The sequence below is a fragment of the Mollisia scopiformis genome (genome assembly GCF_001500285.1).
Source record: "Mollisia scopiformis unplaced genomic scaffold LY89scaffold_1, whole genome shotgun sequence".
NCBI classification, from domain to species: domain Eukaryota; kingdom Fungi; phylum Ascomycota; class Leotiomycetes; order Helotiales; family Mollisiaceae; genus Mollisia; species Mollisia scopiformis.
In genome coordinates, this window is record NW_017263581.1 from 2,062,534 (window position 1) to 2,078,185 (window position 15,652).

Here is a 15,652-nt window from a genome sequence, read left to right on the forward strand (position 1 = left end):
AAGCTGACGAGACGATACCTGATGGGGTAGGAAAACACCTAAAGAAAATAGATACAGTGCTACTAAGGCGACATACCCGCACCTTGTACGACGCGTTGGGAAGACGAGAAGCAAACGTGTTAGCACACCTGCGGGCAGGCATGGGACGGCTTAACGGGTATCCAAGTCGTATTGGCGCAGTGGAATCGGATCAGTGTGATTGTGGACAGGCAAGAGGAACGGTCGAACACTTCCTCTTAAATTGTTCATTGTGGGATGCACACCGAGAGTGTCTACTCGAGCAAACGAAGACCAGAAGGGGTAGCCTCTCCTATTATTTAGGAACCGACTCATTGAAATGGCGACCCGACATTGAAGCGGTACGAAGCGGTACGAAGCACCATCAAGTACGCCATTGCAACAGGCCGACTCGACAAGGAGGTGGAATACATACCCAGACATCACAGATGTGACTTGCACTAAGATTCTGCCGTTTTTCCTTTTGTTTTCCCCTCCCCCCTTTACTTAAATAGCCCATCACGCACCCTCGCGGCCCAACAGGTCTTGCTTTAACTGCTGAAAATAGGACGTTAAACACTTAGAGGGATAATCTCCAAGTACGCTTACTACTAACAAACCCACGAGATCACCTCGAATTGTAGAATCAAAGGTTAGAACAAAAACCAGTTAAAGCAAATATAGGGGCTGTCATGAGACCATGGCGGCATCAGAGTGCCAAGGTGTGATATAATTCAGAGGTTGAAAAGGGCTTGATTTAGAGTCTCCGAAGGAGCTGACTAATCTACTCGTGACCTTCGGTCACGTGCTCCAATGACAAGAGGGATTGAAACCATGTAAATAGAACTAGTGTCCTTTAGGCTTAGCCGGGCGGAATAGACCTTCATCATCATCATCACCATCACCATCTGGTCAGTAGTAACCAACTAATCTTCATTTACCCCATTCGCAACAGTGCCTATGTATACGATAGGGTAGATTCAAAGCGATCACAGCTGCTGACATGTCCTCAATCGCGCAACGATGGGAGAAGAAGGTTCTTAGAAGCGACGGGTTGGTCAGGTTGGCGGCTCTCGTCGCAGCTACGACCGCCTGTCTTGGTTCTGGCACGAATGTACGCATCGCTTCCAATTGATTCACTTTTCGAGCCTGACTCTCATTCTCGCAGTATGCCTATTCCGCATGGGCTCCTCAGTTCTCTGAACGGCTTCGGATTACATCCGCGCAGAGCAACCTCCTTGTAAGCCAAATTCTGGATAAATGTAATGGGAATCGAAGTATTTAAAATCAGTCAAAGGGCATTGCAGGAAATATTGGACAGGCTCTATCAGCTATACCAATCGGCTTATTCATAGATTCCACCGGAGCGAGGCTCGCCGCTATGATAGGGGGTGTTACCATCGCGATTGGCTATAATTTGATATATTCTGGTAGTAGTTCCTTAACCTCCTTCCACACAAACAGATCCAGCTAAATAAAGCAAGCGTATATGCAAGGACCTGAATTCATGGGCTTCTGGATGATTTGGTGCATGTACTTCTTAACGGGCATTGGTAGTTTCTCGACCTTCTCCGCTGCTATCAAAATTAGTAAGTACTCTGAAGATTGGACCAGATCCTATTAATACATTTCAGCTGCACTTAACTGGCCGCACAGAACAGGAGCTGCTACTTCTCTCCCGTTATCTGCATTTGGGCTAAGCGCATTTGTGTTCACCACACTATCGATGCTATTCCAGACATCTCGATCGCAGATTCTACTATTCATTGCGGTCGGTGCTCCATTCCTCATCCTCGTTTCGTCTCCTTTCTTTCTCAAGGCCAAATCGGAGCTGCCAGACACGGCCGCTGGCCAGGTATATACCGCACTTGAAGGCACAGAAATCGACGGAGAAGCAGAAGCGGAATCATCGATAGAATGCTCTTTCGATCGAACCACAGAAAATCACCCAGGTATGCTACTGTCGCCTTCTACATCTGCTCTCTTCTAGTGCTTTTCATAATTTCTCACTTCTTACGCAGAGGGAACAGTGTCCTCAGAGCGGCTGTTACTGACCGATAGCACTGTATTAAAAGAATTTTCGCAAGAGCTGGACATATCTATACACACGCTGGTCTCAACAGTAAACTTCTGGCTGTTGTTCATGATATTTGGGCTCTACACTGGGATTGGATCTATGACCATCAAGTAAGCCTACAACGATCTGCTCAATCCAAAAATATTACTTTTCTAATGATTTCTAGCAATATTGGGTACGATGTCAGTTGACTTCGAGGAAAATAATCGTAATAGGTCGTCACTGACGATGAAGCAGGCCACAATGCTTTGGAGGAAGGACAAGTCAGAGATTTCTCAACCAGCACTCGAGACGCAGCTACTTTTCCATGTCTCGATCATATCCATCATGAGTTTCTGCGGCAGACTCATATCTGGAGCAAGTTCGGACCTTTTGTTAAGACACCACCAATAGCGGTTCTTATGTGTTGCCGCAAGCTCCGTTGTCTTCCTTGTCGCGCAGCTATACGCTATGTGGTGTAGTAATCCACGCCTGCTTTGGATCTTATCGGTTCTGACTGGTTTGGCTTATGGCTTGTTGTATGGTGTCTACCCAGCCTTGGTCACCGATGCCTTTGGATTGAAGCAGCTAAGTCGCAACTATGGTATTATCTCCCTGGCGCCCATTCTGTGGAGTGGTATCTTCAACCTCAACTACGGCAGGATAATCGATCTTAATTCTTCCACCATTCCCAATGGCGACAAGAAGTGCATGCAAGGGCTGCATTGCTATACGGAGGCGTACCGTTACACATTAGTAGCAACAGCTGGAGGCTTGGGGTTGATTATTTGGTGCGTAAGGCGAAATAATAGCATGCAATGGGCGCGTCGATTGAGATAGATAATTATCAACCAGAGAGTATTCTACAACTTTTTAGTCTTTTGCCTCTCCTCCTCTATCAACTCCTTGACGGTTTTCGCGTACGAAGCATTTCCACCAAATCGACTTTCGGCCAGCTCGATGCAGCGCATGTTCGCCGCCAATTTGTTCATAGTCTCCATCCACTCCTCACTCTCGTTGCTATCGTAAACGATCCCACCGCCGGCCTGCAGATAAACAACACCAGCCTTGGCGAGCATTGTGCGAATTGCAATGCAAGTGTCCATAGGCCCTTCCTCCACAATTTCAGATTCGATGACCCCGGCTCTGGAGGGCGAAGGCGTAAGAAGTACGGTATCGTACCCAAACCAACCGACCGCACCCCCATAGATCCCCCGCGTTTCGCCCTCAGTCTCGGATATCAATTCCATAGCACGGACTTTGGGAGCACCAGAGACGGTGCCGGCTGGGAATACAGATCGTAGCGCGTCCCAGCGACTGCATTCCGGTCGGAGTAAACCGGACACTTCAGAGGTCAGATGCTGCACATGCGAGAAACGATCTATCCCAGGCTGGTAAATCAGTCAGTCAGTCAGTCATCAGTCGAGCTCATTCTCCAACTGATTGACTGATTATAATGAAGGCATCCAACTGACTCACTGATATCCACTTATCAGTCGCTGATCAGTCAAGAAACGTGACTTTTAACTAGTAAATATTTTTATTATTTTTATGAAGCATAATATAGATGAATTTTTAATATTTTGATTATATTTATCTTAATATAGATAATTATCTAGAAGTATTCATTTAAAAACTAAGTTTTCATATTTTTCTTCCAAATATTTAAATATATCAAAAATCTAAGAAAAAACTAGATTTTAAGCTAAAAATAGTGTTTTAGCACTAAAAATAAACCTTTTCAGATATCTCCCAGCTTATAAGCAACTGTCATGCTAACTGATAGACTGACATCATTTAAAATCGCTAACTGATTGGCTTTAACTGATCACTTATCAGTCGACTGATCAGCTAGCTGACTGCTTTACCAGCCTGATCTATCCGCATAAGCCGGTCTACCTGAACTGTGAGTGGGTCACAGACCCGATTGACATCGTTTCGTGCCAGATCCACCAACATAACATGCTCAGCTCTATCCTTTAATGAGGAAAGCAGTTGCTGTGCAAGTGCTTCATCCTCAGCTGTTGTCTGTCCACGGGCTATGGTACCAGCGATAACATGGTTGACAATACGAGGTCGCAATGGGCCTGGAATAGATTGGCTACCGACAAATCTTGGCAGTGGCATTAAACCATCTGTCTTAAGCAGCAGCTCTGGAGATGCGCCCACAAGGAAGAAGTCAGAACACGAGACGTAGAAGAGGTACGGTGAGGGATTTAGACTGCGCAAAGTCCGATAGATGTGAAAGGATGGACAGATGTGAGGCGGGAGAATCGCTGCGACGGAACAGCTTGAATGATGTTTCCTAATTTAACATTCTCCTTTAGAAAGGAGACGTGGGATTCGTATCCGCGCCGGCCGACGTTCGAGTTGTAAACCTGATTTGGTGAGATCGGAGGCTGATGTGGCAAGGGGATATCCGGATGTAGGATTAGTGAGACAGTCGATTTAAGTGTTTCAATAGCATGGTCGTACGCGGCTCGGATAGCGTTGGGAGGCGAATTGAGCGGAGGGAGTTGTAGATAGGTGAAAACTTTGATCACCGAACGGAAATGGTCGAAGACAACAATCGTGTGAAACAACATAAACAAAGCTTCCGGGATATTTAGATTGTCCTCAAGTGTTCGGGCTGTCTTTGGCTCGAAATACTTGATGCAATCGTAGGACAGATAACCCACTGCCCCGCCGTTCAACGGGGACGGCTCAAGGGACGGGATGGAGGCGACACGGTATTGCGAAAGCTCATCGGTGAGGACATCCAAAGGATCCGTCTGGGCGCCGAAACCTGAACCTGTTTTGATAACCTCCACGGATCTAATAGTGTTAGATCAGCTTGAGAAGAACGTGATGGCTCATACCAACTCCAATAAGGCTGTACCGTGCTGTCTTTTCTGTTGTCCCTGCGCTTTCAAAAAGAAAGGAAAAGTTCGACTTGGATCTTGTGTTTATGATTAGTCTCTGGATCAAGAGAGAGCATTGATAACAAGCATACTTTGCAGATAGCTTAAGAAACACTGTTGACGGCGTGAGAAGTTCTCCGGGTATTGTAGAACAGACTGGAACTAAATTGGGCGGTTTGGAGGCATTTCTAGAAAGATGATAGATTTCCTGAATGATCTGCAATGAGGGCTCAAAGCCAAGCTGTACACTGATTTAGTACATGTAGCATCTGACGGATAATCTAGAACAGAATAACTAACGTTTCCCATGTCGGAATCCATAATGTTACTAACACGACAAATATAGTAGTATTAATAGTCAAGAATTTTTAAAATTCGATTGATTTTTGCTGTGGTTTTTTGTGTAGAAAATTAGACACCACTAACCAAACGCCACCACTCGAGCAGTCAGGTGGCGGTCAGATGGATCAGCGAGAATCGCGATCATTGGAATCTACTGCTAAAGACCACCGAAACACGCCTGCTAGTGGTCGTGACAGTCTCTAGAGACTACCAGACGTTCGGCATGCTTAACAACCAGCTTCGTTCACTGTCGCCTTCCCCCACCCCCTACGACAAGGAATTAATCTCCCCTCGACACAAACGACGATTCTTAGGGAACATATAAGCTTTAAGGGATAGGGCAAAGCAAATAGACGAAGCTGAGGGCTAGAGGGGTATATTGGCAGCGGATACAGTGCAAACAGCACGCCAGAGCCAAATAGTATAGATTCACAGACAAGACGACATGATTAAGTGGCCACAACCGAGTATGAATCAATCGACCAATCAGTCGACCAAACTATGCAACATAAGACACATTATTGAACTACAACCTAAAGAAGTGATTAGGAATTTCTCGTGAGACGCTCGTTCTCCTCCCAGGTACCACCTTGCATCTTCAAAAAGTTCTGTATCATTGTCCTCCCATACTCGGTCAGTATGCTCTCGGGATGAAACTGCACACTGGCGCGAAGCTGCCACCCTTGATAGGAGGGGCCATTGGATATGTCGGATACAACTGCGTCAAGTATTTCGAACCAAAAACAAAAAGGGATCTGAAGGATATTGTGCAGATCCCAGAAAGCTTGTTTATGCTGTTCGACACAATTATAGCAGTCGATCATTTCTTCCAGCAGGTGAATGTGTTCACATATGTCAAAGCACCAGGGACACCAGGTGCAGAAGCAAGTTTAGAAGAGGCATACGCATCTGCCCAGAGAATAATTGAGGATGTTGTAAGTAGGATCTTGGTCGACAAAGTGCCGAGACCACCGCAAGGGCCAATTCAGAAAAACCTGCCGTATGAGTCAAATATAGGACAGGTGGGATATGAAGCTCATGTCAGCAAGTTGAAAGAACATATATGCAAAGGCGATATTATCCAGGCAGTGCCGTCACAAAGAGTTACTCGTCGTACATCACTGCACCCATTCAATGTGTACCGGAGATTGCGGACGGTGAATCCGTCGCCGTATCTCTTCTTCATTGATTGTGATGAGTTTCAAATCATTGGTGCTAGCCCTGAGTTGCTCGTTAAATCGGAAAAAAGACGAGTTTCGGTACACCTCACCGCTGGTACAGTCAGGCTGGGGGCAACAACAGCGGAGGACGATGCCCTAGCAGATGGGCTTAAGGGCTCTATCAAAGACAGGTACGCCGCTCAAACCTGGGTACATGTGATATTAACCAAAATTAGAGCTGAGCATGTTATGCTCGTTGATCTTGCGAGAAATGACGTGAATCGCATTTGCGACCCGCTTACAGTACGTGTAGATAGATTGATAGTGGTACGGCGCTTCAGCCACGTGCAGCACCTGACTTCTGAAGTCTCTGGCATTCTTCGACCGAATCAAACCAGATTCGATGCATTCCGGTAAGCTACTCCAGAATTTGTTGACGAATTAGTTAATAAGTATGTAGATCCGTATTCCCCGGTGGTACCGTTAGTGGAGCACCGAAAGTTCGAGCGATGGAGTTGATAAGTGAACTTGAGAAAGAAACTCGTGGGGTGTACGGAGGCGCGGTCGGATACTTTGGCTATAACACAGTTTCAGACGGTGCAGTTGAAGAGGGTGACATGGATACGTGAGTTACTGCACATAGCTGCACCCATGCGTAACTAACGCAAATAGCTGCATTGCTTTGCGTACCATGGTAATGAAGAAAGGAACTGTGTACCTTCAAGCAGGCGGAGGAATCGTTTATGATAGTAATGAGTATGAAGAGTAGTAAGTTTTATCTCGCATGAGAGACACAAAGTGCTAATGTCTAGTATAGTGTAGAGACGATGAACAAGCTGCGTGCGAATATGATTTGCATTGATAGTGCTGAGGCGCTTTTCGCGTCTCAAAGCTAGAGGTTAGAGATTTTTTTTGTCAGGTGAATGGCGAAATATAAACAGTTTGCTGGGGCATTTATTGGTATCCCCACAGCCACATGTCGATATCTTTATGCTGCAGAGTGATGATGATGATGATGTTCTATTCCGCCCGGCTAAGACTAAAGAGCCCGAGTCTATGTTACATAATATACTTCTTCAGTGTTTCCTTTGCCTCCTGGAGCCTATACGAAACCGCCTCTTCCAATATTTTCCAATTCCAGTAGCTGACATATTCGACGAGGTCTCGTGTGTAGTTAATAGCAAAGTAACTTGAAGTCCAATCCTCCAAGTGTTCAATATCCTATCCTCAGCAACTGAAGCGAGATCTGCTGAGGACACGAGGGTGCTGGGGTTGGTTGGGGTAAGAGAATGAGATGTAGTTATGTTGGGGCTTTGTGGTGATCTTACTGGCACATATGGGTCCACAAGATGCAGTCATCATGAGGTGAAGCCGATGAAAGGCCTAGTATATAGCATAACCTATGCATCGGCAGGTGGCGAAAACGGTTGAGGCAGAAAGGGGCGCAATTTGGTACTTCAAGACGGACTCGAGACTCTATGCACAGGCTGGCCAATCAGTCAGTCAGTCAGTCATCAGTTGAGCTTATTCTTCAACTGATAGACTGATCCAAATGAGGGCATCTAACTGATCGACTGTTAGTCATTTATAAGTGAATGATAAGTTAGAAAACGTGACTTTTGATCACGTTACTTTACCAAAAAGTGATTGTACCACGTTATTATTAGAGCACATATTACTAAGAATGTAAATATATAGAGTGAATAGTACAATAAGAGAGTACGCCTTAAGAGAGTACGCCTTAAGAGAGTACACACTAAGAGAATGCACATTGAAAGAGTGCACTTGCATGCTTCAAGAGAGCTCATAAGTCCTGGAAAAGGGTTGAGAGATAAGAGTACTAATAAGAAAAACTTTAATAACCTATAGTTTAATAGATTACATGATTTTTAATATTTTCGTGGAGCTTTAGACCGGTAGAATGGTGGATTAAAGGTAAAAAAAATATTATGATGAAAAGGTTCGAATTTTGTACCGCCTTTTTTGACTAATTAGAAAGCATTATTTTGCCTGACCGTCTTTGAATCTTTTTTAAAAAGCCTTAAAATTATTTTAATAATGACTCTAAAATCGAAAAAATCGAATCTTTAAGTTTATCAGTTACTACCAGTTGGATTTTTGATCACTGATAGATTTATATAATTTAAAATCGTGAATTGATTGACTTTAATTGCTTACTTATCAATCGACTGATTAATCGACTGATTGGTTGGCCAGCCTGTTTATGTAGGGGTTATAGCACGATATTTGCTCGAACAATTGGTGAATCACATCAAGAAGGGTTCAGGAATTAGGGACAAAAGCAAAGGCACTTCATTTTTAATCCTCCGGTACGAAATCCAAAATCCGAACAAACAAGACCATAGCCTTGAACGTTCAAGCAAGAGCTCAACTTCTGCCCTCCAAGATCGGATCCTAAACAAGTCGAAAGTAAATCCGAAACAAGCACAACGACAAACCAATGTTTTACTTTCAAATGAGTCTCCATATTCCTCCCATCAGCCAATCAGGGCCTCCATCTATCCTTCAAGCAATAAAACTCCTTCTTACGCGCCATTTCCATTATACCCAATCAAGTTATTAGCACTCTTAGAATTGACAACCTTACCACTAGTAGCCAAAGCCTTAATCCTACTCTGTACCGCAGCTGGCGTCGAAATCCCCTCCAGAGCAATCAAATAAGCCGCAAGTCCGGCAATGTGAGGAGTAGCCATTGAGGTTCCACTGATCGTGTTGGTAGCAGTCGTGCTTCCAATCCAAGAGCTAAGGATATTGACACCAGGACCAAAGACATCAACCAAAGAACCATAATTCGAGAAGCTCGCTCGGTTATCGTCAGCATCAATAGCACCGACAGTGATAGCGGTGGACTCGGAGGCAGGAGAGTAATTGGATGCATCGGCGTTGTCGTTACCGGCTGCTACCACGACAGTGACACCGTTGTTGACGGCGCTGCGGACGGCGGAGTTGACAGCTGAGGAGTAGGAGCCTCCCAGGGACATGCTGAGGACAGAGCGAGCGGCAGCATTGTTGCCGACCCATTGGATACCTGAGATGACGCCTGAGTTGGACCCAGAGCCGTTCTTGTCGAGGACCTTGACAGCGACGAGGTTGGCTTTCTTGGCAACTCCATAAGTGGAACCTGCGATTGTACCGGAGCAGTGAGTACCGTGGCCGTTCTCGTCCGTGTTCTGGAAATGTTAAAACTATAAGGATGAATTAGGGCCGAAGAAACTTACTGGTGAGCCAGAAATATAGTTTGCTCCGAAAGTAGCACGTCCTCCAAACTGACTGTGGCTGGTGTAGATACCAGTGTCAACTACATAAACAGTGATACCGCTGCCAGCTGAAGAATCGTAAATGTAAGTGGTTGAGTCTTGGTTGCGATGAGAGATACGGCCAAGTCCATATGGAGCTTCGGTCTGAGAAGTCAGGGCTGAAGCATAGACTTTGGCATCCTTCTCGATGTAGGCAACCTACAATCCTGTAAGCAAATTGTTCTAGAAATGTAAGGAGATTTGAAGTACCTCTGGGGAAGCAGCAATCTCAGCAATAGCAGAAGCATCAGCAGTGACTTGGTATCCCTTCAGCATGTCCATGTCGTAGGTAGCTCCAATTCCAGTCAGATCACGTTTGGAGAGCATAGAGCTGACCGAGGCAACGTGGCTGGCAATCATGGTTGAGTTCACATCGTCATTGTAGACGACAATGTAGGAGTCGGGGACGACATCTGCTGCCTCGGGATTGCGGATCTTGAGATGATGCGCTGGAGTAGGAGCAGCAAAGATTGCAGGGATGACTGCTGCCAGCGCGGCGAGACGAGTGAAGTAAGAAACCATGGTGAAGATGTTCTTTGACTGAGGTGATTATTGGTGAAATGTTCAAGGTGGAATGCGATTGTTGGTTGATGATGGACAGAAATGGAGGACATTTGGGGACTATTTATGTTTCTCGAGTAGAGATACATTTCCAAGAGAAGTGTGCTCGAAAGCAACTCAACACGAAATCAACTCCGGCAAGAGCCAAGCTCTTGAGCAATTTGTGTCACTTACCAATCTGCAAGTCCTGCAAACCAAAGCTCAGGATGACCTGCTTGAATAGTCTCTGTTGAGGATGATCATAATGAAGCCATCGTCAAATTGGCAGCTCGACAAAACCACAGACTTCTGTGAAGTGGGAAGGGTGGAGGTGGGAGGCTTGGCTGGATAGCGCGCGTAGACTTCACGGAATATTATAGGCCCAGTCCTCGCTACAGGTATGGAAGCGAGGGAATAGGGGGAGGGGCAGTCGGAGAAACAGGTCATCCGGGGACTTCACTGCCGGAGTGCATTTGCATCAGATAACCTTTAAGCTTGAATACCCCATGTCACTGCACGCCATCGTTAGCGTTTCTTGGGGTGAGCTTTTATGGAAAGTGTCAAGACATTTAGCGGAAGAGATGTAATGTGATTGGAGCAAGCGAGAGCAAGCCAAGATCATTGAATCTTGATAATGCATGTTCGAGGTCGTACATAACGAAGAAAAGATAAAGGAATTTGCAAAAGGGTCATTCCCATAGAAAGGTGCAAACCTGCCTTATTCGGAACAAGCCCGAGGCCAAGTCGTCAGGCTGGGCTGAAGGTTTGGATTAAGAGCATACTTGGCGATGGATACTCGGAAATCACATTGCAAGCGCCACGCTGATGCGCTTTTGGAGTTCGACCCTTTGATAGTGCCCTGACCCCTCATTTGTGCTACCACGACCATTTTGGATATCGAGAATTGCTTATCGTAGTAGTCATCTTGGCATCTGATGTCGCAAGCGATCGGCAGTCTCTGAAAGGCTGGTCGCTTACGAGCCGAGGAATTGATGTCTTGGTGCCAAGATGCTTGGAAATAGGTTAAAGCTGATCTGGACATAATTGCTTTTGGGCTTCAAGATTGAGAGTATATTGGCAGAGACACGAGATAATCAAATGCAGGAGTAAGTCAGATGATTCGAGCTAAAGGATTGAGAATTTGGTAAGCAATCCGAGAGGGGGAATATACACTACAAGGCTTTGAAGAGACCAAACGAAGATAGTCAAAATATCGACCGAGTCCCTGAATTACCCCTTATTCTTGCCGCATTGAGTGTTCGTCCCCTTCACAATATACCATCGTAATATTGTTCCTCAGACCTCTAAGCGTAATATTGAGCTTTGAAATGTCGGAATATATGTTGACTTTGGTAATGAGAAGCCCAGCGCCGTTAAGACACCAGCGATTTCTCAACTGACGTGCGGGATAGATCCTGACCAAGTTGCCAAGAAAGCATCTGGCGGAAGGAATGCCAAAGTCCTGAACAATTCCACAAGGATGAAGAGCCTGCATACAGTGTAAGAGGCATAGACAATACGACCCAAATAGCTAGCGGAAACCCCTGAAAGGGACACAGCAAACCAGACCAGATAGTAAATCGGCATTGCAGCGACGGTGAAGAGGCTGGCAACTCTCCAAATTATCCGCTCGGTTTCTGTGGGGAATTGGAAGTTCCAAGCAATACAGTGGCAGGCACCTAAGAGAACAGCCCCGATGATGAAACCAGCATCCTGGTAATCAACTATCCACCAAACGTTTTTTTCAATCTCATATGAAAACATCATTGCCTCCTTGCTGTACATGTCGTTCGGCATCAATTCAGAAGGTGTATGCTCCATAGCCTCATAGAGAGAGTTTTCAAAAAAGCCGGACAGATTCAGCCACACAAGTCTTTTCTTGGTATCTTCATCCAGTATATAGTCCTGGGTCGTAAAGATAGTTGTACCGATTTTGATGTCTTTTGGCTTCTTCAGCCATAATAAGTACGTGACGAAGGTGCAGAGAGCGAATCCAAGTACGGCAATCTCGAGCTGGGCGCAAGGAAGGCCGTTGTATTTCCGTGCAATAAGCTGTATGATGAACCATATCACTTGGCCAAGGGTAATGAACTTCACCAGAATGTCTTCTTTGCTTTTATCTTCAATCTCATCACATGTAATTGATGGTAGTTGCTGGATGAGTCCCTTCTTCATCATCAGGCAGATTTGTGCTGAATTGAGACATACTGGGAGTTCCAAGTCATCGATATCGTAGTCCGGTGGGTCTTGTTCCACCCAACTATCGTGCTCCTGTCTCCATATGCCACTTTTGTTGCAGAGAAGTCTGTCAAGCAGACGAATAATCCAGGGCGAATCATGTTTTCTCCGGCTTTGCTTTCCCAGCCGAATTTCGGACGAAGAGGTGAGTTGCTGATCTTGAAGGAAATCGGGAGTTGCATCAAATCTCTCTTTCTGCGGTTCGGAGTCCAATCCTTCCCGAGGCGAGCGTTCTATATCTTGACTATGATCGGCTCCCATTTGAGGAATGATTGAAGGTCTGGGTGTATGCAAAGATGGAAAGGAGTGGAGAATGACTCCTCCCATATTTGCATAGTACGCATGTGTCATAGTCCATTCTGTTTTCGAGGCTGCAGCAGCGCTTTGCATGTCTTCGCATCGACTTGATCTGTACGCAGCGACGAACTCGCCGAGTGCTTTGCCTACCAAGTACTCAGGCATAATGAGAGCCACTAACATCCACTTGAGCTTCCGCCATGTTGCTTTCCAGATCCTTAAAAAGAAACCATTCGCCAAGCTGGAAGGCGGCAAACACAGATGCTGGGCAGTCCATGTGCAAAGAAAAATCGTCGTCAAGGAAGCATACAGAACATCTAGTGTCGATCGCACATTTGCACCAGATACGAAATCTGAAGTTTTGGTAGGTATCGTGCAGTTGGTGTGGAATACAGTTGAGCTGACAGCCTGGGCAAAGAAGAATAGCTGAAGAAGCAGCTGCCCAGCGAGAGAGTTCGTCATGGTTAAAATATTTCTCAACTCTGGGAACCTACTTTAGCTTCAGATAGGTGTAGGCTCCTAAGAACAATTGTAAGGAATCATGGCGATCAGCTTCTTGAGGCTGCTTCGATCCCGTGCATGGTCGCATTCTTGGTAATCTACGCCCAGCTGAAGCAGCCCACCAATCAACAAAAGCCACTTGGCGCCGCTGAAGTTTCAGCTCTCAGCCCCCAGTTGCTAAAGTCCAATCTTTTCATCGATTGCGTGAGGCTATGCGGGAAATGTTCAAGTGAAGACATTGTGGTATTTTAATTTTAACAGCGACTTTGAATAGGGCTACTGAAATCAAGTGCTTCTTGTAGAAGACGCTCGGAGACTGAGGAGATTAGACCTTGCTAAGAAGCTTTGTGAAACTTCACTTTTCCTAAGGAGAACAAGACAAACAAGCCGATGATATTCTGCTTTCGCCCAGCGCTACGATCAATTCTCGAAGAACCATGAAATGCACAGTTTTGGTGGCACTCCCCATTAATCCACGAGCGCCATAAATACAAATTATTCTCGTCACAAGTTACCAGACACAGGCGACAGCGACACTCGTCCCCTCATCAAAAGCCAAGCCCAAATAGCCACCACCAGTCCAACATTGAAGAAGTCGAAAACCAAGGCTCCACCGAAGATGATAGAGTCATAATGCCAGGCACTGTCCGGTGTCATGTTGATTCTCGTGACCACAATCGCCCATGGTAACATCCAGAGGAGATTCGAACCAAGAGCCTGGATCAAGTACCAACGAGTTGTGGTAGCGAGAAGGATAGCGCCTATTTGAGCGTTGAGAGCATAGAAGATGTAACACCAATCTATCGTCTGCTATTTGTTAGCTAAGCTAAGGATGACTAAAGATCGCAGCATACCTTCCACATGTGTTGGGTTGTGCTAGCCACGGACTCGGACTCAGAGAGATAGTAGGCGAAAGACTCGATGCCCCAGAATGAGAGGAACAGACAAACAGGAACTTCAACTGCGAGTGCTATGGCACACGATACCCATGCTTTGTGAGTAATTACTGAAGACCGTTAGCGTTGGATTCGGATATTATGCCAGCCGAGCTTACGTAGGAGATCTTTCTTGGTCGCTTTTGGCCGTCTTAGTGTAGCTCCTACTTGTGCTCTCCATTCACCCCAAGCATGGCCAATGAATGCCAAAGCAGAAGCTTGAAGCGCTTGGACGGGAACCATGAAGATGCCCCATCTGATAGTGTTGAAGACACCCCAAGCTGTCGCATAGTCGGATCCCGTTGAGACGATGCCACTAATCAGCCAAAGGTATATGGCATTTCTGAGTGCTGACTCCATGAACGTCCATTTCCCCGGGATAGCCAGCGTCTGTAGTGATGCAAGACTTGGTCTGCTTTTGCTACTTGGCTCGAGTGATCGACGTTGTAACTTCACCACTATGTAGATAAAGTATGCTAATCCAGCAGTGGCAGAGGATAGATCGCAAGCCATACGAATTAAGGCTTGAGTGTTGACAGTAGGTGCACGTGTTCCCACATGGAATCTCGATATGATCAGCAGATCCAAGAATATGTTGATGAAGAATTTCAGACAACTGATCAGCAAGGGAACATCTGGATGATCTAGTGACCTAGTACAGTTTGATACCGCTGTTTCCACAGCAGATGAAAGGGCTTGTACCGAGGAAATCCGGACATAAGTGAGAGAAGTTTGTCGGACTGCTGCTGGGACGAAAGCTCCAGCCAGTCTCTCGGCGCTCGCGATAAATATTATAGTTAGGATAAAACCAAAGAACGTTTGAAAGATGATGAGGGTGTATGAAAGGCTGATTCTTGATTGCTGGGTGCGAGTTGATTTGTCTCCCATGACGGTCCATGAGGCTCGGGGAAGACCGTCATTTAAGACTTCGACAATGACACCAATGTATGTATAGACGTCCGTCGTGACGACTTGACTGGAGTCAATATTCGCTACCCAGAGCTTGCTCAGCGTCGCATAGAGAGCTGGAAGGGCGAATGCACCGATGTTGAAGAGTAGAGAACCGTAATACCTGAGATGTCAGTTAATTGTTTTACTATCATGAGGAGTATCCTTACGTTTCTCGACTAAGAAATTCTCTCAACCAAGATCGTTTCAATTGTGGTTCGTCGCAAGGAGCGTCACAAACCTCGACAGCATTAGGGTCGTCCTTCGAAGGCAACATCCTGTATCTGACGCGGAAAGATGAGGTGCTCATGATGGAAATCCCGCTCCATGTGGGAGAATTGCAATTAATGTGTGATGAGCAGTGCCAGCCACTTCCGCAAACGATTTGCGATGCAGTCGGGTGGTTTTTGGTGGGACTTTG

At 45.9% G+C, this 15,652-nt stretch overlaps 6 protein-coding genes across 6 annotated transcripts; 2 read left to right on the plus strand and 4 right to left on the minus strand.

The window, feature by feature from the left end:
- Positions 1-888: 888 nt before the first annotated feature.
- Positions 889-2,893, plus strand: LY89DRAFT_703506 (MFS general substrate transporter; the record flags this gene model as incomplete). The annotated part of the gene is made up of 9 exons (XM_018217325.1): positions 889-1,111; positions 1,166-1,237; positions 1,295-1,427; positions 1,482-1,586; positions 1,632-1,949; positions 2,019-2,184; positions 2,241-2,256; positions 2,312-2,448; positions 2,491-2,893. The coding sequence occupies exons 1-9, from the start codon at positions 1,001-1,003 to the stop codon at positions 2,891-2,893; spliced, it is 1,461 nt and encodes a 486-aa protein (XP_018078799.1). The 5' UTR covers positions 889-1,000.
- Positions 2,894-2,916: 23 nt separating this feature from the next.
- On the minus strand, positions 2,917-5,274 carry LY89DRAFT_693110 (ADC synthase; the record flags this gene model as incomplete). The annotated part of the gene is made up of 6 exons (XM_018216618.1): positions 2,917-3,444; positions 3,914-4,274; positions 4,337-4,857; positions 4,916-4,991; positions 5,046-5,194; positions 5,254-5,274. 6 exons carry the CDS (start codon positions 5,272-5,274, stop codon positions 2,917-2,919), a joined length of 1,656 nt encoding a protein of 551 aa, XP_018078800.1.
- A 671-nt stretch (positions 5,275-5,945) lies between these two features.
- Positions 5,946-7,351, plus strand: LY89DRAFT_571625 (anthranilate synthase component I; the record flags this gene model as incomplete). Its single annotated transcript, XM_018208601.1, has 5 exons — positions 5,946-6,646; positions 6,692-6,868; positions 6,916-7,080; positions 7,128-7,223; positions 7,273-7,351. The coding sequence occupies 5 exons, from the start codon at positions 5,946-5,948 to the stop codon at positions 7,349-7,351; spliced, it is 1,218 nt and encodes a 405-aa protein (XP_018078801.1).
- Positions 7,352-8,749: 1,398 nt separating this feature from the next.
- On the minus strand, positions 8,750-10,402 carry LY89DRAFT_634549 (subtilisin-like protein). Its single transcript, XM_018211394.1, has 3 exons — positions 9,983-10,402; positions 9,695-9,931; positions 8,750-9,646 (listed from the first exon to the last, which is right to left on the minus strand). The coding sequence occupies exons 1-3, from the start codon at positions 10,292-10,294 to the stop codon at positions 9,002-9,004; spliced, it is 1,194 nt and encodes a 397-aa protein (XP_018078802.1). The 5' UTR covers positions 10,295-10,402; the 3' UTR covers positions 8,750-9,001.
- A 1,035-nt stretch (positions 10,403-11,437) lies between these two features.
- LY89DRAFT_679585 (uncharacterized protein) lies at positions 11,438-13,358 on the minus strand. Its single transcript, XM_018213904.1, has one exon. It carries the CDS (start codon positions 13,307-13,309, stop codon positions 11,705-11,707), a length of 1,605 nt encoding a protein of 534 aa, XP_018078803.1. The 5' UTR covers positions 13,310-13,358; the 3' UTR covers positions 11,438-11,704.
- A 494-nt stretch (positions 13,359-13,852) lies between these two features.
- LY89DRAFT_727475 (uncharacterized protein) lies at positions 13,853-15,541 on the minus strand (the record flags this gene model as incomplete). Its single annotated transcript, XM_018219156.1, has 4 exons — positions 13,853-14,155; positions 14,203-14,354; positions 14,403-15,355; positions 15,402-15,541. The coding sequence occupies 4 exons, from the start codon at positions 15,539-15,541 to the stop codon at positions 13,853-13,855; spliced, it is 1,548 nt and encodes a 515-aa protein (XP_018078804.1).
- Between the last annotated feature and the right edge of the window lie 111 nt (positions 15,542-15,652).

Coding starts and splice junctions, on each gene's coding strand:
- LY89DRAFT_634549 (XM_018211394.1), bottom strand. CDS start 10,294: ATGGTTTCTTACTTCACTCGTCTCGCCGCGCTGGCAGCAGTCATCCCT. Junction 9,932..9,982: donor AGATTGCTGCTTCCCCAGAG/GTACTTCAAATC, acceptor ACAGGATTGTAG/GTTGCCTACATCGAGAAGGA. Junction 9,647..9,694: donor ACTATATTTCTGGCTCACCA/GTAAGTTTCTTC, acceptor TAACATTTCCAG/AACACGGACGAGAACGGCCA.
- LY89DRAFT_679585 (XM_018213904.1), bottom strand. CDS start 13,309: ATGACGAACTCTCTCGCTGGGCAGCTGCTTCTTCAGCTATTCTTCTTT.